This window comes from Canis lupus, chromosome 24 (assembly GCF_048164855.1).
Source record: "Canis lupus baileyi chromosome 24, mCanLup2.hap1, whole genome shotgun sequence".
In the NCBI taxonomy this organism is placed as follows: domain Eukaryota; kingdom Metazoa; phylum Chordata; class Mammalia; order Carnivora; family Canidae; genus Canis; species Canis lupus.
In genome coordinates this window covers 12360689-12383850 of record NC_132861.1, presented here as the reverse complement: position 1 = coordinate 12383850, position 23162 = coordinate 12360689, and the positions used below count along the sequence as shown (strand labels likewise).

Here is a 23162-nt window from a genome sequence, read left to right as displayed (position 1 = left end):
TTTTTGCTAATTATGGTTGTTTCACGGGAGAAAGTGTCCATGAAGCTCTTCGTGCGACCGTCACAGAAGATGTCTCTCTTATGTGTCTGCTCAGTTTTATTTAACATTGTTATCATTTGTTTAGGGAGGACTTCCTGTACACCTTGATATGCTATTTCCATCAATATACATACATATATATATATATATATATATATATATATATATATATAAAAATTTTATTTATTTATGCATGAGAGACATAGAGAGAGAGAGAGGCAGAGACACAGGCAGAGGGAGAAGCAGGCTCCATGCAGGGAGCCCCAACGCAGGACTCGATCCCAGTGTCTCCAGGATCTCACCCTGGGCCGAAGGTGGCGCTAAACCGCTGAGTCACCAGGGCTGCCCAAAATCTGTATTTTTGAATAGCCCAAGGACACTACGTACTTGAAAAAAAAATATTCTTCTGATATGTTGCACTTGAGAAGTCGTAGAGTGCACATTTTAATAATTAGATTCCTTTTATGAGAAATTAAGATTAAATTGAGGCACATTCAGTCAGAGCAGCTGAATGTAATGCTGAAGAGTACCTTTCCAAGGATGATATGGCATCTCCTGTTGATGTTTTTACCCCAAAGATATGTAAACTATTTGTGAGATATATCTCATAGAAAGAGACCATTGGATAATAACTTGATGTATAGATTAAATTTAGAAGAATTATGTACACAGAGAATTGGGGTAAGACTCCCACAAGTAGCCTACACACACACATACACACACACACACATACATACACACAATGTGTGAGTTTATTAAAAGGGAAAGCTGAAATAAGGGAAGGTGAAAGCGCAGAAGTCAGAGACTGACTTCATGTATACTTGGGGTCCTGTGTTATTGAGTTCCCTCTCCACGTGTTCCATGCTACCTTTCTGCCAATGACACCAGCAATCATTAAATATAGGTAAGGGTGGAATAGGATAATTTCCTCTTTGAACATTTTCAGTGCCTTTGTTGTCTTATGTAATGATTTAATAAATTTAGTTTTCATTTTTAAAGGAGTTTATTTGTTTGTTTGTTTAAGATAGAGCACACATACATGAGTTCCAAAGCAGGAGGAAGAGTAGAGGGAGAGGGAAAGAATCTTAAGCAGATTCTGTATTAAGTGTAGAGCCCAATATGAAGCTCGATACCACTACCCTGAGATCATGACATGAGCCAATATCAAGAATTGAATGCTCAACTGACTGAGCCACCCAGGAGCATCTAATTTTCATTCTTCAATAAATATTAAATGAATGTTTACTACATGTCAAGGTGTTCTTTAGGAATTCTGATCTTCTTGTCATTCTGAAATATGGGGTTTCTTTCTAGAAAAAAATGTATTCATATTCTTCTCACTTGTTTTTCTGTAATCTTAAGTCAGTTATTGATTAACTGGTTTGGGAAAGAAGTTATACATAACTGAAATTAGTATTAAAATGTGATGGATTTAGTGTATACTTATTGAAATAACATCTGATTTTTTAGCAACTTTCACTGTTTTACAGGCACTATCCAAAATTGAGTTGGTGTAGACTTATTTTGAAAATGTATCTGAAAAAAAAAAGAAAATGTATCTGATATATGGAGATACTTCCATTGTTCTGGGGATATTATCTAAAAGTAAGTGAAATGATAGAACAACATTTGAAGGCATTGGCCTGACATTTAATTGCTGATATAGAAGGGCCATTACTACTTATTAAACAGTGATCATTTCTCATCATATTTGAGCATTTTTTCCCAAGCATAAGGACAGAACTGAATTGGGAATATTACAGTCCAGATCCCTGTTCCCTCCTTCCTCTTCCCTCTGCCTCACTTGATTCCTCCTCCTCCTAGTCTTGACCCAGAAATCAAGAAACCATAGTTGTGCATATTCTACTTTCATCTGGATGTACAACTGGCTACAGCTTCACTCTTAGGGAGAACTCCTAGTAGAGAAAGAGGCACCATTGGATCAGTTTGGATCTATTCGTTCTTCACAGATTTCCAGACATAGATTTATTTCTGATGTAGATTCTTCATTGATTTCTAGGCATCAATTTTTTTAAAAAAATGAATGGCTTTTTTTTTTAGTTATTAGTCTACAACTTGTTTAATCTTTCAGTAGATAATAAAGAGTGAGGAACACTGCTGAAGGATCTGTATATATGCACTCACAGTAAATATAGCAGGTGAAAGTTGCTAAATGGCTTGACTAGGACAATTATACAGATTATTAAGAAACCTAGACCTTTTTCCTTTAAAGGAATATTAAAGAGCATTTGTGTGTGATAACATTATGTATTGAAAGACTTCTTAGGGTGTGGAGATTACCATGAATAGAGCCTGGTTCAGACAGCATAGTGTGATGTTTTATTATTTCAAAATTAGCTGGCTTTGCACATATCTGGGAACTAATTCTGAAGTTTGGTTTACTTTTGAATTTTAGTTCAACATAAAACCAAATCATGGAGAGAGGAGAAAAAAATCTTAGTGTTAATTGGAGCATCTATAAAGTTCTGTTACAAGCAGTAATACTTATATTAAATCTTTGAGGCCAGTTTTATCATCACCAGTCCTTTTATGAGACAAAACTGTAGTTCTAAAGTATTGGGTCAGGTGCCCAAGGTTATACAGCTAGTAAATAACAGAGACTGGATTTCAGCCTGGCCAGCTCCTCAGCTTGTCCTCACCTTTTTCCTACAACCAACAGAATGTTAGCAAAATGATTCCTTGTACATGCTTCCATGAATTATCACATATTGTTTATAATTGTTGATGAATATTTGCCACAAGGGCTCTTTGCCCATTATTGTATGTCAGATTTTAAGGATGTGTGTCAATTTCACAATTCTAGGGTAAGGTACAACGGTAAGTGTTCATTCCATCCAGCTTCCTAATCACTGCATACTTTTATTTATGGTCACATAATAATAGGACTAGTTGTCTGTTCTTGTGTCATCTGCCTGCTGCTTCTCCTCATACTTCAGTTCTCTGAAGCTCCCAGCCCACAACGAGGAGTCTTTCTTACAAAATTGTATTGTGAATGTGCTGAAGCACACCCTGCAAGATTAACTGTGGTCTGTTTATGATAGAGCTAGATTAATATTTATAGTCCATGTATTTCATATCTTGTTGTCAACCTTTTTTTTTTTTTTTTTTGGTTTGGTTTGGATTCATTATAGCAGATTTAAAGAAAGCCTCTGGTTCAAATGCTGCAAAATCCAATCTGCCAAAATCTGGACTTCGTCCTCCCGGATACTCACGCCTCCCAGCAGCCAAGCTGGCAGCCTTTGGCTTCGTGCGGAGCTCCAGTGTGTCCTCGGTCTCCAGCACCCAGTCTGTGGACAGCGCGCAGCCAGAGCAGAGCCGGCCGGCCAACCGTAAGTGGGCGGCGCCGGTGTGCTGTGCCCTTGCGGGGATTTGCCCCTTGGGCCACACTGGGTGGATCAGCATGTGGGTGTACTAATTTGATTTCTTTGTGTAGGAAAGATTTGATTTGACTACCCTCATCTACCATTGTTAAGACTTTAGAAAAGCATCTACTGAAGGAAAAAAAAAAAAAAAGCCTGTTTGGCCCTATCATTTTTTTCAGTTATGAGGAGTTTAAATGTTAGAAAAAAGACTTTTAAATCTAGAAAATGACTTATCCAGGGACTGAGACCAGGAGCCCTTTGCTCCATGGATTCTATGTAAGAAGTCAAAGAAAGATCCAAAACAGGTGTTGCATGAAACAAACTATGTATTAAATAGTGGTGGTGAGAATCCTTTTAAATTACCTGGGATTATCTGTAATGCCTTCATTTTGGTGGAGCACTTGGCTGGATTTCTAAAAGTCAACCAAATGATGCTAAAAATAGAAAAGGACAACTGAGCTTCTTTAACTCTGCCCAGAAAGGTCCCCATTAGCTGAATGGTGCTACTCTTAGCCTGGTTCCTGAGACTGATGTTGTAAGCTGTATTTCAAAGCATGAATTAATAGTCTCAGAGCAAGTCACAGCTGCTGTTCCCTAAAGAAGATCTGGAGGCTGCCCCATTCAGCTGAGCCTTTAATGACCAAAGCCCATCTCAGCCTGTCAACTTCAAAGTCATTGTTATTGGATCTGAAGCCCTGGTACCTCAGATCTTGGTTAGTTTAGCAAGAACTTGCCGGAGGGCTAGGAAAGTCTTAGAGGTTTTCCTGTGGCAGGCTCTTTGGGAGGGATTACAGTAGTTGAATCAGGCTGAAGTAGTGAGTGAGTGAAAGAGAGAGAGAACAAGATGGAGTGTCGAGGGTAGAGTTTGAAAATGAGATTGATTTATATTATTTTTTTCAATTTCCTTTCCCTGAGCGTGCTCTTTCTCGATCCTTTCTTGGGTTTGGAGAGATGAGGTGCCGCACATTTGTACCTTTATAGTCCTAGATTTTGCTCTACCTAGTTATTCCTAATAATAATACATTACATTTTCCTTTCTCTTGATGTATTTGTAAGCAGTTTCTGAGAGGTTTTTTGCTCACGTGGTTTCCTGAAAGTACTGCATCTCTGAGCTGCTTTTACACTGGGTTCATTTTAGGAATATCATTGTCATTACAGATTACATTGTGTCACAGTAGATGTCTCAAAATCTGAAATGTGTATATAATAAAGAACTATTTGCAAATGTGAAACTCAGATCTGTGTGTACATATTGACAGTCTGAAGATTTTTAAATACAGGAGCAACTATTTGTCATCCTTTTTAGTAGTAAAATTCCCAGTGGCTTGTTTCTCTTTCAGAGGGAGCATGAGTGATTTAAAAAAAAAAAAAAAATCTCATATGGGATGTATCTTTCTAAGGAAGATGTCAAAGCCTTGGTTTCTTAAAAAAAAAAAAATAATAATGTCAAGATGAATTGAGCTTTGTTCCCACAGCATCAACTTTTGCTAAAGGAGATCTGACAGTTGTGGACAGAATAATTCCAGGTGTATTTAGGGCATTTCTTCTTTACCTCTGCTTCAAAGGACACTAGACAGGGACACTCTGAGCACCCAAAAGAGCCATAACATGCCGGGGAAAATAAGTCTTAAGTTAAAGACTTCATAGTAAGGGTAATATGTATTCACACCAAAAAGAATAAGATACCTAGGAATAAACCTAACCAAAGTGGTAAAAGATCTGTACTCTAAAACTATACAACACTTATGAAAGAAATTGAAGAGGACACAAACAAATGAAAAAAGCATTCCATACTCATGTATTGGAAGAACAAATGTTAACATGTATATACTACCCAGAATAATTTACACATTTAATGCAATTCCTGTCAACATACCATCAACATTTTTCACAGAGCTAGAACAATAATCCTAAAATTTGTATGAAACCACAAAAGATCCCGAATAGCCAAAGCAATTCTTGAAAAAGAAAAGCAGGAATGCCTGCACGGGTCAGTCAGTTAAGCATTGGATTCTTGATTTCAGCTCAGGTCGTCATCTCAGGCTTGTGGGATCTCACGTTTAAATAAATCTTTAAAAAAGAAAAAGAAAAGCAAGGCTGGAGGCATTATGGTTCCAACTTCAATCTTTATTACAAAGCTGTAATCAAAACAGTGTGGTACTGGCACAAAAACAGACATATATAGATCAATGGAGCAGAATAGAAGACTCAAAAATGGACCCACATCTATGAGGTCAACTAATTTTTGACAAAGCAGGAAAGAATATCTAATAGTCTCTTCAATAAATGGTGTTGGGAAAACTGGACAGCCACATGCAGAAGAATGAAACCGGACCACTTTCTTACATCATACACAAAAATAAATTCAAAATGGATGAGAAAAACCTAAATGTAAGACAGGAATCCATCAAAATCCTAGAGGAGAACATAGACAACAACTTCTTTGATCTTGGCCATAGCAGCTTTTTACTAGACACATCTCCAGAGGCAAGGGAAACAAAAGCAAAAAATGAACTATTGGGATTTCATTAAGATAAAAAGCTTCTGCACAACAAAGGAAATAATCAACAAACTAAAAGGCAACTTACAGAATGGGAGAAATTATTTTCAAATGACATATCTGATAAAGGGTTAGTATCCAAAATCTATGAAGAACTTATCAAACTCAACACCCAAAAAACAAATAATCCTGTCAAGAAATGGGCAGAAGAAAGAATATATACTTTTCCAAAGAAAACATCTTGACGGCTAATAGACACATGAGAGGATGCTCAGCATCACTCATCATTAGGGAAACACAAATCAAAACCATGATGAGCTACTACTTTACACCTATCAGAATGGCTAAAATTAATAACACAAAAAACAACAGGGGTTGATGAAGATGCAGAGAAAGGAGAACCCTCTTACACTGTTGGTGGGAATGCAAACTGGTGCAGCTACTCTGGAGAACAGTATGGAGGTTCCTCAAAAATTTAAAAATAGAGCTACCTTGTGGTCCAGCAATTGCACTACTAGGTATCTACCCAAAGGATACAAAAACATACATTCGGAGGGGTACATGTACCCCAATGTTTATAGCAGCATTATCAAGAATAACTGAACTATGGAAATGTCCATCAACCAATGAATGTATAAAGAAGATGTGGTACACACACAGACACACACACAGACACACACAGGAATATTACTCAGCCATCAAAAAGAATAAAGTTTTGCCATTCTCAAGGACATGGATATAGCTAGAGTGTATTATGCTAAGTGAAGTCAGTCAGAGAAAGACAAATACCATGGGATTATATTTATATGTGAATTTAAGAAACAGAATAGATGAACATATGAAGTCAGGGAGAGAGGGAAGCAAACCATAAGAGACTCTTAACTATAGAGAACAAACTGAGGGTTGACGGAGGGAGGTGGGTGGGAGATGGGCTAGATGGGGGATGGGCACTCATTGTGATGAACATTGGGTGTTGTGTGTAAGTGATGAGTCACAGTTTTACTCCAGAAACCAATATTGCACTGTATGTTAATTAATTCACATTTAAAGAAAAATTTGAGTAACTAAATAAATAAAAACTTGACAAGAAAAAAATAAAAGTAATATATGTTTAGAATTTTTTTCTATTTAAAAAAACCACAGTACTTAGAATTGTTTTGTAATTATCTGCTACCTAACTGTATGTAAAATATGTACTTCACCAATGAACCACAGAAAACCTCCTCACATATTTGAGTTGATATCTTAGTACCATTAACCATTCTGGTTATACTTGTTATTAGATTTAATGTCAAGAATAATTTTGTTTCTGTTCTTTAGTGGAGAGATGATGCTTTGATGATAAGGAGTAAGTAAAATATGCAGTTCTTGAAAGAGCTGAAAGTCCATAGATCAAACCCTAGGAGGAAAGCTTTGTTGGTTTAGCTCATCGAAACAGCTAGCATGATTATCAGCATTGGTTCCTTTTTCCTTCTTGGAACATTGATCTTTCTTCAAACGGTATGTTCAAATAGGATTCATTTTAGGAATACTACAGTAATTAGGAATTATAATGTGGCACAATAGATGTCTCAAAATGTGAGATATGACTATAATAAGGAACTGTTTAGAAGTGTGCAGCTCATATTTTTAGATACTCATGTGCCTATTAACAGTCTGAACAGTGTCCACAGTGAACAAAGCATGCTATATTTAGGGCACTTTTCAGAGATTCATTAGGAACTTGGTGTTTCCTGGGTGACTTTGGCTTACTTACAATTCTCTCCATGAAGTTTTCCTGGGTCCTCAGGGGCAGATAACAGTAAGCATGGAGAGGGGAGACCCCCAGCCCCCCCCCGGACATGGCTCTCACCTTTTGGATATAGAATCTGCCCTCTGCCCTGGGTGCAGGGAGGTAGTAGAGTGGTTGGGGAGTAGGAATGCAGCTGAGGAGGTGGACAGAGAGGTGACCTTGTATAAATAACCATGGCACAAGGATATATGTGCCCACAGCCTTAAAAACGATACAAAGCTGGAAAGATGTTCCTGGTTTGGGGTGGGGGGTTAATTTCTGATGCGGGTGATCAGGGAGTTTCTCAGTGGGGTTATATTTTGGGAAGCGGAGATGGGCTCTGGGAGATCGTTTGTAGGGGAGCTGTTGGTGCAGCCAGAAAACCTCCTGAATGTGAGGGGTTGCCATTTCTGGTACACCCTGCCAGTTCATCATTGTATCATCTGTCTTCTATACAGCTGGTGTGATTGAGCTCCCCAAGGTTTGTTCTCACAATGCATCTCTTCCAATTCTTTAAGCTTCCCCTTGCTCATCCTATCCATACTTTCATCTCTTAGCACTTTGGACGTACTACCACCTCCATAGCTGCAGCCCCTTCCTCTCTCTGGAACTACTCACCCTTTTCACATGCCAGACATCCCCAGCAGACTGACCCCAAGTTGCCTCAAACTGAACATTTACCCCAAATGAATCTTTTATTATCTTTTACAAACCAACACTTCCTCTCACAGTTGCTCTACCTGTGAATGATGTCTGTGATCTGGCTAGTGAGGCTGGAACTTTTAGGATCAACATTGCCTCTCACCTTCTTTTTGCCTCCCTTTCTAGTCAGTGATCAAATCTGGTCGGTTCTCACTCTCTCATGTACTCTTTCTTCTCATCTTAGTTTAAATCTATAGTACCTCTCACCTAAACCATTCCTAAGTATTTCGTAATTCCTTTTTTTTTAATTTTTTAAAAAGATTTTATGTGTTTACTCATGAGGGACACAGAGAGAGAGAGGCAGAGACACAGGCAGAGGGAAAAGCAGGCTCCATGTGAGGAACCTGATGCAGGACTTGATCCGAGGACCCTGGATCACAACCTGAGCCAAAGGTTGTTTCAACCATGGAGACACCCAGGTGCTCTAGTACTCTGTAATTCTTAAGTACATGGTCCGAGATAATTTTCCCTTTTACCCTGTTTTAATTGTTTCATGGTGCCCCTGTGCTTGCTTCAGTTCCTTACTGGATATTCCAGGGCATGGTTTTAGGGTTCCCTTCTCACCACTCCCACATCCCATCCCCTCATGTACATACACCCTCAACTGGCCAACCAGAATTGTTTGCTTTTCTCTCTGAGGGCTTTGTGCTTTCCTGCCTTTGTGTTCTTTGTGTTAACCGTTCATCTCTGTAACACTGTCCTCCTATTCCCAACCAAATTTCTCTGTACATCCTGCCATTTCCAGGTACAATTCAAATGCCACTTCCTCTAAAAAACTTCCTTCATCTGTGAACCCAAAGCAGTCTTTTTTTGGGGGTAACTCCAGTGTTCCTTGCTCACATCACTTTTGTGGATTATCATATACTGTCTGATTGTCCTGGTTTGTTTCTATGCTCTGTTTCCCCTACGGATTGTAAGCTCTTCAAGGAGAAGTGCTATGTCTTTTAATAATTTTAATATCCCTCATGCTATCTAGCATGTCCTTTACAGTAATAGAGTTTCAAGAGAAATCCTTTCCCAATAGAAATTTTTTTTACAGTTTCTCTTATGTAAGAGTATGAAACAAGAGAGACCCCTGAGAATTTATCTCATGAATAAATAAATAAAATCTTTAAAAAATAAAAAGAATTGGCCTAAAGCGCTACCATTGAGGCTTTTCATGGCTTTTCAAAGTTGTCAAAATCAGACCCCTCAATTAGAGAGAAAAGATACATTCATTAAATTCTGGAGTTTTATTTCTTATTTTATTTTTTAATAAGATTTTATTATTTATGAGAGACACAGAGAGAGAGGCAGAGACATAGGTAGAGGGATAAGCAGGCTCCTCGCAGGGAGCCTGATGTGGGACTCGATCCCTGAACCCAGGATCACACCCTGAGCTGAAGGCAGATGCTCAACCGCTGAGCCACCCAGGCGTCCCTATATCTTATTTTAATACTTAAATAAGTAGATGTTCTTTTAATTATCGAATAGGATTTGGGTTTGGGGGATAATAATCTGAAATGGAAAATAACTAGCCTTTTTGGAAGGTTAATCAATGAAAATAAGGGTTAATGTGAAAGCTTTTTGTAATGTTAACTTCAGCATTCATGCTCATGAATACCATAAAATACATTTACATAAATAATACATTTGATTTTCTGTATCTGAGATGAATTCTAAGTAAGTTCAGAGTTGCCAAGAAGTATTATTAATAACTCTTACCAAAACAGCTGTTAATCTATCTCATGTTCCTTTGGCAAAGAGGGTGTCATTTTTTATTCATGGAAAAAGGAACCCAAACGGACCTGAGAGGTCAGATTTCAGAGAAGCTCTTGCCTGTTTGAGATTAAGCCTTATTGACATTGTAAATTCCTTTTCAGAACACTCAGATAATGATCATGTCCACCCAGAGATGGGATTAGAATGTGAATGTCTTTTGTTTTATTTTAAAATTGACCATTTTTGGTTGAAAGTAAAATAAACTGAAATTTGAGGGATGAAATGGTAGGATTATGGTAGGAGGATATGGTAGTTGAATGGTCTCATTTTTTTTGGCTGTCTGGTTTCATGACCATCAGATTGTCCATTTCCCTTCCCTAATCCAGCCCTCTTTTAGCATCTGTTGTTGGGTAAGCGCAGAGCTCAGTGCTGCAGCTATTGTGACCAGAACACCAAGATCTCATTCTTGCAAAGTTAGGACCCAATGGGGAGAATAAATCCATGTAGGGAACTGTGAGTCAGGCTATGGCTGAAGATTGCATGGCATTTGGTGGGTGGGGAGGGGAAGGAGGTATGTGAAAGAGGGAGGGCAGCCTGGGTGGCTCAGCATTTTAGTGCCGCCTTCAGCCCAGGGCTTGATCCAAGAGACCCAGAATTGAGTCCCACGTTGGGCTCCTGCATGGAGCCTGCTTCTCCCTCTGCCTTTCTCTCTCTCTCTCTCTCTCTCTCTCTCTCTCTCTCTCTTTCTGTGTGTCTCTCATGAATAAATAAATAAAATCTTAAAAAAAAAAAAAACAAAAAAACAGGGAACACCTAACCCTCCTGAGTTGGGAGTGAGGAAAACCCTCATGCCCTTTACATTCTCTCCTGGCTATCTCAGCACTACTGCACCGTTTCTTCAGAGCTAATTATTCCACATTTCAAGTAACGGTGGTGTTCTTCTGGATTTGCTGTAAAATAATCTGGCACTGCCCCCTCAAAAAAAAAGATGAAAAAAGATAAGTAAATTTTTTATAATCCTTGAAGCTGGTTGATGGAGCTATGAGAGTTTATTATACTACTTACTTTACTTTTATTTGTATGTTTGGACATTTCCAGAAAAGAAAATTAAAATAAAATCTCATTTTCTCTCTGTACTGGCTTTCATTTCTTAAGAGACTATATGGCATAGTGGTGAAGGATATGGTTGTCTGGACGAAGGCTGCCTGGGTTTGCATCCTGCCTTTGCCATTTACTAGCTAGGTGACTTTGCGCAAGTTACTTAATCTCTCTGTGCCTCTGTTTTCTTATTGTAAAATAAGAATAAATAAATAAAAATAAGTGTAAAACACTACTGTGAGATTGGGAATATTTAATGGAATTAATGAATGCAGAGTGCTCAGAAAAGGGTCAGGCACAGTCATAATGACAATGGTTCAACCCCATTTCCATTCATTGGCCATGTGTATAAAGTTTATATGGAGAAGGATTTGAAAGCTGAGTAGGAAAAATGAGCATGATAGATTAACTGTATCTGGCATGGGGTAAGGAAAGTGGTAATGATAATATATATCAGGGCAATGATGTCTATTTCCATTTCTAAATTTTTATAATTCCCTCTGTCATATATATTGAATACTTCTCTGAACATTAAGAGGAAATATCTCATTTATGCAACATGAAGGTGCAGTTTGAGAAGTTGATTGGTAGATTTTCATGGAGTTCTCTTTTGGGCTATAAACTTCAAACTGTTTGGAAATTTATAAAATACATGCAAGCAAAGCCATGTTTTGTTTTCTTTATCTAAAACAGTTTTGCCATGCCCTCAGCATGTTATCATTTTAGGAAATACATTCAGTTGGGTTCCCTTTAAATGAAACATATTTCTGTGCAAGGTGACTAATACATAGCACATTAATCGAAGCTGATGGCATTTAAAACTTCTGCTCAAAATAGAAACTGAGAGTTGGATCTGATTTTATTTCTGTCCCTTTCTAATGTCTGTAGGAAAAAGTGGGAACATTTGATTTTGTAGTGTGTAAAGAGTTTCATGCAGCTACAGCTTCTCATTTTGCTAGTCTAATTTCCATTGTACTAGGGTTTTACTTTGTCAAATATCTCAGTCCAATTTAGGTGGGTGGGGAAAAGAGAAGAGTGAGAACAAAAACCAAAATAAGCTTTTGAGTTTTCTCTAGAAATGAGGAAGTCAAACACATGTCACCGATGGATTTAAATATCTATTTCCCTGTAATCTGTAATTATGTAATTTAAAGTATTCTGTATAAGGAAGAAATGAAATCATTTTCACTGAATCTTGCTGTTAATTTTTCAGATTCTTCCCACACATTCAGTTTTTTTTCTTCTTTCTTTGCTTCCTTCACACTCATTTACACAGAAGGACTTGATTCTTCTGAGTACTATGTTGCATTGCCTGTAAGTGAAAATATTTTCTTCATTGCCTTCGTAACACCTAGTTTATCCACCTAGACTCATATATGTGGGCTACACTGTTAGAAATCACATTGTCCCTCAAAGGTTTATAAGTGCCAGAGTCTAGCATATTCTAGCTTATTCAAGATATTTAATGAAAAATAGATACTTTGAACTATGGAAAAGGGATCAAGATAAGAAATATGCCACACTTGCATGTATAATATGCATCAAAATCAGCACTTATGGTAATAGAATAATATGGGGGAAAGTCAGTTAACCTCACTGGACTCAGATTTTTATTATAAAGTTGGAAGAGATTCAATTAAATGAATTGACCACTTTTGGCTCTCAATAGCTAGGATCCTGTGACTTCATTCTGTTAAAACTATGGAATCATTTATGATTCTTTAGTGATGCATAATCAGAAGTGTATTTGAGAACAATTACTATGATAATTGTGAGCCAAGTCATTTGGACAAGGGAGCCTGGGGACGAGTGATCTTAGCACTGCCAAAATTAGAGATGCTTTCCTTCTGGCCAGACCTTACTTTTGCTATTTTTTCCCTGTCATATGAGATAGAAATTTCAGAACACTAACAAACAGAGAGCAGCTCAAAGGTCTTACTGCCCTGCTTTTTAACTATAAAATGGAGGGCTATAAGTTTCTTGGAAGTCCCCTTCTTGCCCTTGCACTCTGCCTAATGCTGCGCATCTTGGATTACGAGTCAGGGGCTACAGGAGATGGGAAGTGTGGGTGCAGATGTTTTCATACCTTTTATTGCTTTTAGCTTTCACAAAAACGGTAGGTCAGAGGTAACATTCCAGCACGATTCTAATACCACTTGGGACAGTGACAGAGAAGAAACAGTAAAAAGCAACTGAGCATAACTTTTGGACTGATACTGACTTCTTACAGGAACTTTTCCAACGGTACACACTTTTTTGTATTGCCATAACACGCACAGACTGTCTTCTGGGAAGGTTCATAAAGATCCTTGTAATATCTTCCTTAAGGCAGCAGACAGGGGTCACAGATTGATAATTCCTTCTGCCTTCAGTGAGAAAGAGAATAAATTTCATGATGTCAGTGGGTTCTCTGGCTTCCATAACAGGCAGCAGTTGGGAGGAGGGGGTTAGTGGGAGCCTGTGGTAGGAGACAGTGGTAGGGATGGAAAGAAAGGGCATAATGTAAGAGAGTCAGAACTGACAGGTCAAGAATACCTGTGAGGGAGGGGTGACTGGAAGGATGAGGATGAGGGTATTCCTTGCAGAATTGTGAGCTCAAGAGCAGGGTCTGAGGGACTGTCCTCATGTCAGAGTCCCAGAAAAGCATTCATATAAATCCATCCAGCAGATTTGCAGACATATTGCACTGACATTGAGGGGAGCAGCTGTGGAAAATAAGTGATATTGGGAGCCATGACTGGCCTCACTGGGGAGGGCAAGTAGCCCAAGATGGGAAGGGGGTTGCGACATGTGCAGAGTGTGCCTGTCTAGATCAGGAGCAGGGAATATAACCAGAGAAGACATGGTCAGTGAGGAAGGAGGAGCATCAGGAAAGCCCAGGGAGGAGAGACATTCATGGAAAGGAGATGGTCAGTCAATGCAGTCTGCACTACAGAGGAGTGGAGAGGACTGGGAACAAATTAGTGATTAGAAGGTCACTGGGAGCCTTGATGTTAGTTTGAACAAGATGTATGGAGGCAGGAATCAGGTTATAAGTGGGTAAGGCAGGTGAAGATGGAGAAAACAAATGAATGTGAGGATGTTTGGTAGAATAAAAAGACTCAGCAGAGAAAGTTGTTTTGTGTTTAGTTTTGCCCGCCTCTCCCCTTTTTAAAGCACAGATAAGAATGTTTATGATCCAAGAGGAAGGTTCCAGGGATGAAGAAGCCATTAAAGATAAAAGCAAGTGAGGATGATAGATGGAGCAATTCCTGGAGCAAGCAGGAGGGAATGCCATCAAATATAAGTTCAGAAGGGTAGCCATGAAGACAGACAGAAAGGGGTGAAAGGATGAGTGTAGAGAAATACTGGATAGGAGGAAGGAGATTCAGGGAGTTCACATCAGGTGGCTACATTTGTCCCAGGCAATTACAAAGTAGGGTTTTTGCAAAGATCAAACATGATGGAATTGGGATTTCATAAAGTAGAAAGGCATAGAGTGGTTACCTGGAGCCATACAGTATGAGTCAATAAGAAGTGAAGGGAGAATTGCAGGGCTGTGTAAAGGCCAATTGGAGACTGGAGAACACGATTTATCCTGGAAACAATCTACCAGACTTTAGGCCTGTCTCCAGTGATGTGGTGGATTGCACTTATCTCCGATGGGTTGTCCCTAGTATACTATAAGTTAGAGCAAACCAGATTCCAGAGAGAATATATGATGTTTCTCAGGAGCTTTGAGCCATAAACTGCTATTTAAATACAACTCCTTGGAAACGTAGGTGCCTCCAGCCCTTTCTCCCCTTTCCCATTTAGTCTTGCTGCACCAACCCCTAAGAGACTCTATGGAGGACAATGGAAATCACTGGCCTTATTGCAAATATGTCCAGTTGGCTTAAGAACTGGAGACAAAATTCACTACTGTGGTCAAAAGGGTAAAGTCATCTTCTAAAATTAAAAATCCTAATGATTATTGCCAAAAAAGGCATTTTCTTAGTTGCACATTTGTAATAGGGTCCTCCTATGTCTCTAGAACATTGTAGATCTTTCTATGATGATGAAATGCTCAGTATCTGTGTTCCTGGTACAGTAGCTGCTTGTAATATGGGATACTGAACCATTGAAATACAGCTAGTGTAACTGAGGAACTGACTTCTAAATTTTCTTTAATTTTAATGACTTTAAATAGCCACATGGTTAGTGGCTGTCCTATTGGACAGCACAATTCTAGATTATATTATCACTTTGGATTTTATAAAAGATATAATAACATTTCTGATCATAGCATCTTTAAAATTCGTAATGACTAATGAAGATCTCCTACTTAATCCCTTTAGTCTTATATAGAAGTTAGGGCTGAGGAGACTCTTCTAGAACCATAAATGCTGCCTGTACCCATGACTGGTTGTTTGGAGATGTATGTTCGTACCACTGATTGTAAGATGGGTCATAGAAGATGGAATAAATAATCCATAGTGATGAGGATCAGAGTCATTATCTTAATGTACAAAATAGAGTATGTATAATCTAACATTTTGTTTAAAATACTTTCATGGAATATAAATGGATTAATCTAATCCCACTGTATCTAGAAAGAGTTAGACAGTATCCAAACTAGAAGGAGAAAGGGGATGGGGAAGATAAACATATGAAGTCAAAGGGAAGTGGAAGAGGAGGGTAAGGAGAGAAGATGAGGGGAATGAGGCACAGATAGTAATGTATCTGTGGTGGGGATTCAGGACTGTCAGGGCTCCATCAGCCTTTTTCTGGCCTTCTTGAAGACTTCCTGTTCAATTGCTTTCCTGCCCTGCCTCCTCACAAGGTGGAGACACAGTGAGAGCTTTAAAAAAAAAAAAAAAAAAAACCCAAGGGTCGGGCGGCTTTTTGGATCTCTTGAGACGCAGACATTTGTATTTTCAAGTAAGGTTGATGCTGGGCTAGTGATGAAATACTGTTCAGCTGGTCAGAAAAAAATTCTTAAGTGGGTGCTTATAGATAAAGAGAGAACTTCATTTCTGTGAAATGCAGATCTCACCCTGTGGAATTTCCTATGCAGATAATAGAACAATTATATCATTTTAGGCACCTTGCATTGTATATTCTTGAACGAGAGCAGCCTGAATTGAAAATAAGACAAAATACAAGAGAAACATACAGTATAAATGAAGTATAGATTCTTATCTGCTAGCAAGTACCACCAGCTTAAATGAATATTGTAGATATTATTAAGAGTGTCTAGATCCCATTAAGGCTATTACTGATGTTATTATGTGTCTATTCAACCAATAGGTATCAAAATTTCTATCTGGTGACTGTGATAACTTTTAGGTGCTAAACTGACATATTTTGTTGAATGTTCTTACACAGTTGAATGTATGTAGGTTTTATGTGAGACAGTTCTGGTTCCTTTGGTGATTTCAGTAGAATAAATTTCCCAACGGGAATTTGAATGTCCTTGTGCAATGTATGCACTTGTGAATTTGACATTGGTATTGAACGTTTCTTTCTGACTGTGTTATGTAAGGATGATTTTGACCAGGCTGCATGCCTACCAGCCACATGCTTCAGGGTAACCAATAACCAGAGTCATAAGACCAAGTATTGTTCTTTATTTTCCTTTAAATTTAGTCAGTCGTGTAAAAAATCACACACACACACACACACACACACACACACAAAAGGAAAACTGGTTGAAATGTTGGAAAGATTGTTTACACTGAAAATAATGTATCTTTGGTAACTTTTTATCTTTTATAATTATATATGAACATTTATTTAATTGTGGTTTTCTTGTCCCCTTTAACTAGCAGGATAGTGACATGTACAGAGACCTGAACAGGTAGCTGGGGTTACGGCACCCTAGTCTCAGCTCTCTTACTAAATAACTGTGTGGTCTAATGCAAGCCACTTAACTGGTTTGGGCCTCACAGCAGTAAAATGAGGCATTTGTGCTTGGTGATATTCAACACTCGCTCAAATGACTCTAAAATAAAAGTCTCATAATGTTAAGCTGAACAACAGGGTGTGTATCTATTCTGTGGAACGGTTGTGGGGCTGTAACAGAATAGAGCATAAACCAGATCAAGCAGGCATTATAGGATTGTTACGGAGTCATTGCTGTCTTAATGTATAGGTATCTATGAATAATGTGTTATTTTGAACTGTATACCAAGGCATATATAAATGTGGGACAGACTCCCATAAGTCTGGCTATACACCTGGCTGGCTGACGCCCAGCATCTCTGCTGTGCTAAGGCTGTGTGGGGTTCGGTTCAGATATTCACTTTTTTAAGTAATTCAGAACTTTGTGAAGACAACAGGGATATGTTGTCATAGAATAATTAAACACATAAGATAGGATTAGATGAATTTACTATGTATTCTTTTTATCCTAAATATATACAATAAATTATATGTGGTTAGTTTTGATATAAAAGTCTAGTTCTTCCTCCCTAAGGAACTGGTGAGAACCCTTTCCCAGTATAGCTAAGACATAGCAATTTTGTTCCTCTATCAAGGCCCTTAGTGTATTGTTTATTTATGTACCTATTTAAAGTTGACTCAGAGCAAAGTATTTTGCCACAGTATTGCTAAGAAGTGTTACTTCTTCAATAAGTTCTGAAAAACTCACTCTTCTTTTCTACACAAAAGCATTTCTTTACTGTGTCCATGATGTTTTCTCTAATTTGAGTGCTTTTTCTCTTTCTGTGTATTGGAGTTTCTGTGGGCAAAGAATGAAATAGTTTATAATCTTTTGTTTATATAGCTTCTTAATATATGTCTGAGGTAAAGATGGATGGATTTCTCTGACAGACACGTGGATATTATGGCCACAGCATGTTTCATCTCCCTGCTGCCACTCAAAGGGACTTCCAGTTAAGCATGCTCTTCCTTGGCCTGAACAAGCACAGGGCCCCATCACTCTTACCACCTGTGTGTGGTAATGGAGGGCTACAAGCAACTGCAAGAGCAGGAAGGTTGCCCTGCTCGCATCTGTGGGTAACTGCCCTGGTGGTGTGCTGAAGAGACAGGGAGCTAAGTACTAGCAGATGCTGCCTCTCCCCTAATACACATTCCTCAGTTTTTAGAATTAGCTATAAAAAATGTGATAGCAGTAATACAGGGATCCTCACTCGTATTCTTGTATGTGTATGTGTGTCTGTGTGTTTACAAACGGACATACACATGTATGCATACACCCTCTCTACGGGTTTGCTGGAAGACCCAGTAAAGTCTCCTCACCCCTACCTCTTGCCCTTGCCACATGTGTGACAGGAAAGCGACTACCCCAGCATCTCCTACCATGGCCACTCTGACAGAAATCTGAGGCTTGAATCCCTTTCCCAGTACTCTTTATTGGAAACTCTGCACCAGGGAGTTGACACCACAGACAGCCTCAGCTGTCAACTGCCAACACCTATTTACTTTGACGCCTTTGATTAGAAAATGAAAAATGCTAACACATCTTGGGTACTGTCAGCCCCAAGGTGGGCCTCTAAAGTTGGTGCTGACATAGGAGACTTCTGTTGCCACCAGTAAGGTTGCCACCAGTAAGGCAAATGAGCCTGGATGGAGCCTGTCAAAATGGTTTCACTGATAGATATGCTAATTAAGCCAGAGGTTAAGGAGCAGTGTTTCAAGCAGCTGCTATTAGTTTGTGTCTATCAGTGGCTCTGAAAGTACATGAGAAGTAATCCCGGTCTTTCCATTTTTTATTACAGTTGAGGAAAGATGTGCTCACTGGCTAGAGACTGGTTACTTTGCAGGGAATATATGTTCCTTTTGGAAAGTTTTTTATATCGCTTGGGTACCTTTGTGCACAGCATTGGCTCCCTTCTCCACATGTCCTTTGCAATCTGTTCCTTGTTTACCATCACAGAAGCCCAGAATGTCCACACTAGCACCTTAGGTATCATCCAGGTGATCATGATCACTCCTTAAAGGGAGAGGTTGATGTTGGGGGCGGTGTGGGGAGAGATGACTTTTATCACCATCCCAGGGTAGTTTAGTCATGTTCCCAGGGCTGGAACTTAACTCTGATGTCCTCATCCTATGATGCATACTAGGGCAGAAGGCACTAAATGTTGCTCTGGGGTCTTCTGGAGAAAGCTACACTTGGTCCAGGTGAAGCTCGAGTCTAAGGATCAGGAGAGTCTATCATTGAGGTCCTACAATAGGAACTGGCAGTGACTAGAATCTACATTGTCTATGATGCTCCCTTTGCCAAATATCAACAGGAAGCTGAGTGCAGCTGCCTCCAGTGCATGGTAACCCATTGGAAGTATGTACTTACTAGTTGAGGTTCCCTGTGAGCAACTTCCAGAGGCCAGTGGGGGAATGGGTGTGTGAGTGGGTGTGTGCTGAACACAGAAATTGGGGGGACTCTGTGCTTCTCAAAGACTTCCAGGGAAGAAGCAAGGTGGAATGAAAGGTGACTAGTTTAGGAGAACAGATCTAGGTTTGGACCTAGGCTGTCCCCTTGGACAAACCACATGATCCCTGTGGATGCCCAGTGTCCTGCCTGTAAAGTGAGAGGTGGGACCATGGTTCCTGAGATGCCTTATGGGTTCTGACCCAGAACAGAAGGTTCTTCATGAGTTTGTTCCTTTGCACATTTTCATTCAGGAACCAGAAGGGAAGACCTTAATGTTTCCCATGCTTTTTCCTTTCCACATTTGGAGTCCTCCACACAACTTGTATTGTCTCTATACAGTACTTTCAGTAAAAATTAATAATTGCAGAAATATATCCCTAAAACAGTAATGTTGCACTTTCCCTTGTAAGAAAATCTTGAGTTCTCTTGGTAATATTGCTAAGAGGATAAAGTCCTGAGTCTCAGTACATGAATATATTGTAGGCTAGGTTAATGGAAGAAAAAACAGCTCAAAAACTAACTTTAAAAAATCTTATATTCCCTGTATGAGTGAAACCATATGATGATTACACAGTGATAAAGATTATAAGGGAAAGGAGGGAAAATGAGTGGGAAAAATTAGAGAGGGAGACAAACCATGAGAGACTCCTAACCCTGGGAAATGAACAAAGGGTTGTGAAGGGGAGGTGGGGCGGGGATGGAGTAACCGGGTGATGGGCACTGAGGAGGGCACTTGATGGATAAGCACTGGGTGTTATACTATATGTTGGCAAATTGAACTTCAATGAAAACAAAAACAAAATCCAAATAGTGGTAAGATTATATAGTTTTCTTTCTTGCTGTATCTTATATATATTTCATATAAAAAAAGGTGCAGGGGATAAATAGTATATACTAGAATGTAATTAGAGATCTAATGTTACAAGTTTTGAATTCCATAAACATATATGATAAAATATTTTCATCTATTCTTTTATGTGGTATTTTAAAAATACATCTTTTGAGATTATAACTTTAATACTTTATTAATTTTTATTAACTTACATATTGGACACATAGAAATTATATTGTGATCTTGTGAATATAAAAAGTTGAGTAAAATCTGTAGGAAAATCAGGAACAGAAAGAAATTTCCTTATTTCTGATTTAGTGTTCTCTGCTCTAGAGCCATACTTACTTGTGACTAATGATAGACCAGTGTCTGGTATTGTAAAGTACCCTCAGGCTTGCCACTGTGGTGTGTTGTCTAGTTTTTAAGCATATGGTTGTATAAAATTTATTCAAAAAATCTATAGTTACAGCTCCAAGAGATGAAACAAGTTCATAAAGATAGCAATAAGCAAATGTCAGAAGAGGATTAGATCATTCCTTTGAAGGTTAAGAATGAGGCAAAGAAATCTACCATTACCACTGTTAGTTTCTATTGTTTTAAAAATTTTGGTCAAAGCCAATTAGTCAAAGAAAAGGCACATGTTGTAAATACCACAAAGGAGGAAACAGTCATTTTGATGATAATAATCCTGTTCATGGAAAATCAAAGGAATTGAAAAATTTTCAGAACTAATTAGTAAAGAGGCCAGTTATAGCATTCATAGTTAAAAAATAGTAATAGCATTCCTCTGTAACTACCAAAAGTATAAGGTGGCAAAAAAGAGCCATGAATTATGGTAACAAAGAGACAAACATCCAAAAAGTAAGCTGAGCAATTGGCGGGACATGTGAAGGAAACTGTACGAGTGTGCTGAGGGGAGAAAAGAAAATTTGAATTGATGGAGGCACATGTCTTGTTCCTGGATGGGAAAACTTAATACTGTCAGGATGTTGTGGGACATTTTCACTTCTGTTAACCTAAAGGATGTATTAACCATAGTGGCTACCGTAATTCCCAGTAGAACTGAACAGTAGCATTCTAATATTCATCTCTAAGAAAAACTGTACCAACAGTACAAGACAATATTTTAAAATAAAAAGTAACAAAAAAGTGTCTCTCATGAATAAATTTTAAAAAATGAAAAATAATGAAGATACACTTGCCTTTCCAGTTTAAAGTGTTTTGAAAGTGGGGCATGGCTCAGGTCATGATCTCAGGGTCATGAGATTGAGCCTGCATTGAACTCTGTGCTCAGCCAGGGAGTCTGCTTGAGATTCTGTCCTTTCCCTCTGCCCCTCCCCTCCTCATGCTCTCATTCTCTCTCTCTCTCAAACAAATAAATAAATAAGACTTTTAAATGTTTTGAAAGATTTGAAATTATTAAAATATAAATAGACATCTCAGTAGAATGGAATAGCAATCTAGAAATAAGCCCAGGTCAGTCATTCAGTTAGTAAGTCTCTTCAGTTATATGAGGAGTAGATATACAGTATCTATACCAGTTTTATATGTTATATATTTAGTATGGAAAAGGCAGATTCTTAAATAAGTGAAATTGGGAAAAGAAGTTAGATCTCTATACCTATCATATAACAATAAATAACATCAAGATGAATTCATAAAAAAGTGAAACCAATAGCCAACAAACTTACAGTAACTTTTTAACCATCACTGTTGATAATAATAAAGGAAGTTAAACACAATACCATTTTCCTGTTATTAGACTGACGATGATTGAAAAGAATGACAAGAGTGGGAAACTGGGTGTCTTATACACTGATGTTGAATTCACAAGTTGGTATAATATTAAGGAGGATACTTTTTAAATATTTAATATAGTTAGTATCATGAATACCTTTTTTCAGGCAATTATACTTAAGGTATTATCTTAAGAAGTAATCCAACAGATATATCTAAAGTAATACACACTCTTTCTTGTTATGGCAGCAAAATATTATATAACAACTAAGAGAATATTTGGTTAAACAAAACATATGTATTCATATAGTTGAATACCATGAAAAATTTAAAAGTGGTGTTGTAGATACAGATTTATTTATAAATATCCAAAACTATTTAAGTGGAAAAAAATCAAATAAGTATGTATGCATGAACCTATTTGTTTTTATAAAACAAAGACAAGTATACAGCAGGATGATGATAATTAACAATACTGTGTTGTATATTAGCAAGGTGCTAAAAGAGTAAATCTTAAAAGCTCTCATCATAAGGAAAAAAAACTGTAATTACGTGAGGCAATGGATGTTAACTAGACTTATTGTGGTGATAATTTCATGATACATACATTTATAAAATTGGAATTTATACACCAAAAACAATGTTATATGTCAATTATATCTCAATAAAAAATTTAAATGCCTAAATTCATTTCAACTTTAATATTTTTTAATAATAATAAATTTATTTTTTATTGGTGTTCAATTTGCCAACATACAGAATAACACCCAGTGCTCATCCCGTCAAGTGCCCCCCTCAGTGCCCGTCACCCAGTCACCCCCACCCCCTGCCCCCCTCTTCCACCACCCCTAGTTCGTCAACTTTAATATTAATAGTTAGGATTATTGGAGATTTTTAAAAAATGTTTGTTCACTTATATTTTCTAAACATGGGGTGTGAAATGAGAAGAAAAGAAAAAAGAGAAGAAAAAGGAGAGAAATATACCACTTCCTTAGAAGAAGGACAAAAAGAAAGCCCCTCCCCCCAAATGGTTAGTTGACCCGTTA

General features: G+C 38.1%; 1 protein-coding gene across 10 annotated transcripts in view; it reads left to right on the top strand.

Annotated features, from left to right (window-relative positions):
• Positions 1–23162, top strand: part of MTUS2 (microtubule associated scaffold protein 2) — a 588550-nt gene that overhangs the window by 249002 nt on the left and 316386 nt on the right. For 8 of the 10 annotated variants that reach the window (XR_012016248.1, XM_072795619.1, XM_072795616.1 and 5 more), the window contains one exon: positions 3192–3389. Coding sequence is in view for 9 of the 10 variants with exons in the window: in XM_072795619.1 (XP_072651720.1) it covers positions 3192–3389 (198 nt within the window). In the remaining variant the exon portion in view is untranslated. The remainder of the gene's footprint in view (positions 1–3191; positions 3390–23162) is intronic. The other 2 variants (XM_072795621.1, XM_072795620.1) reach the window with 1 other exon arrangement.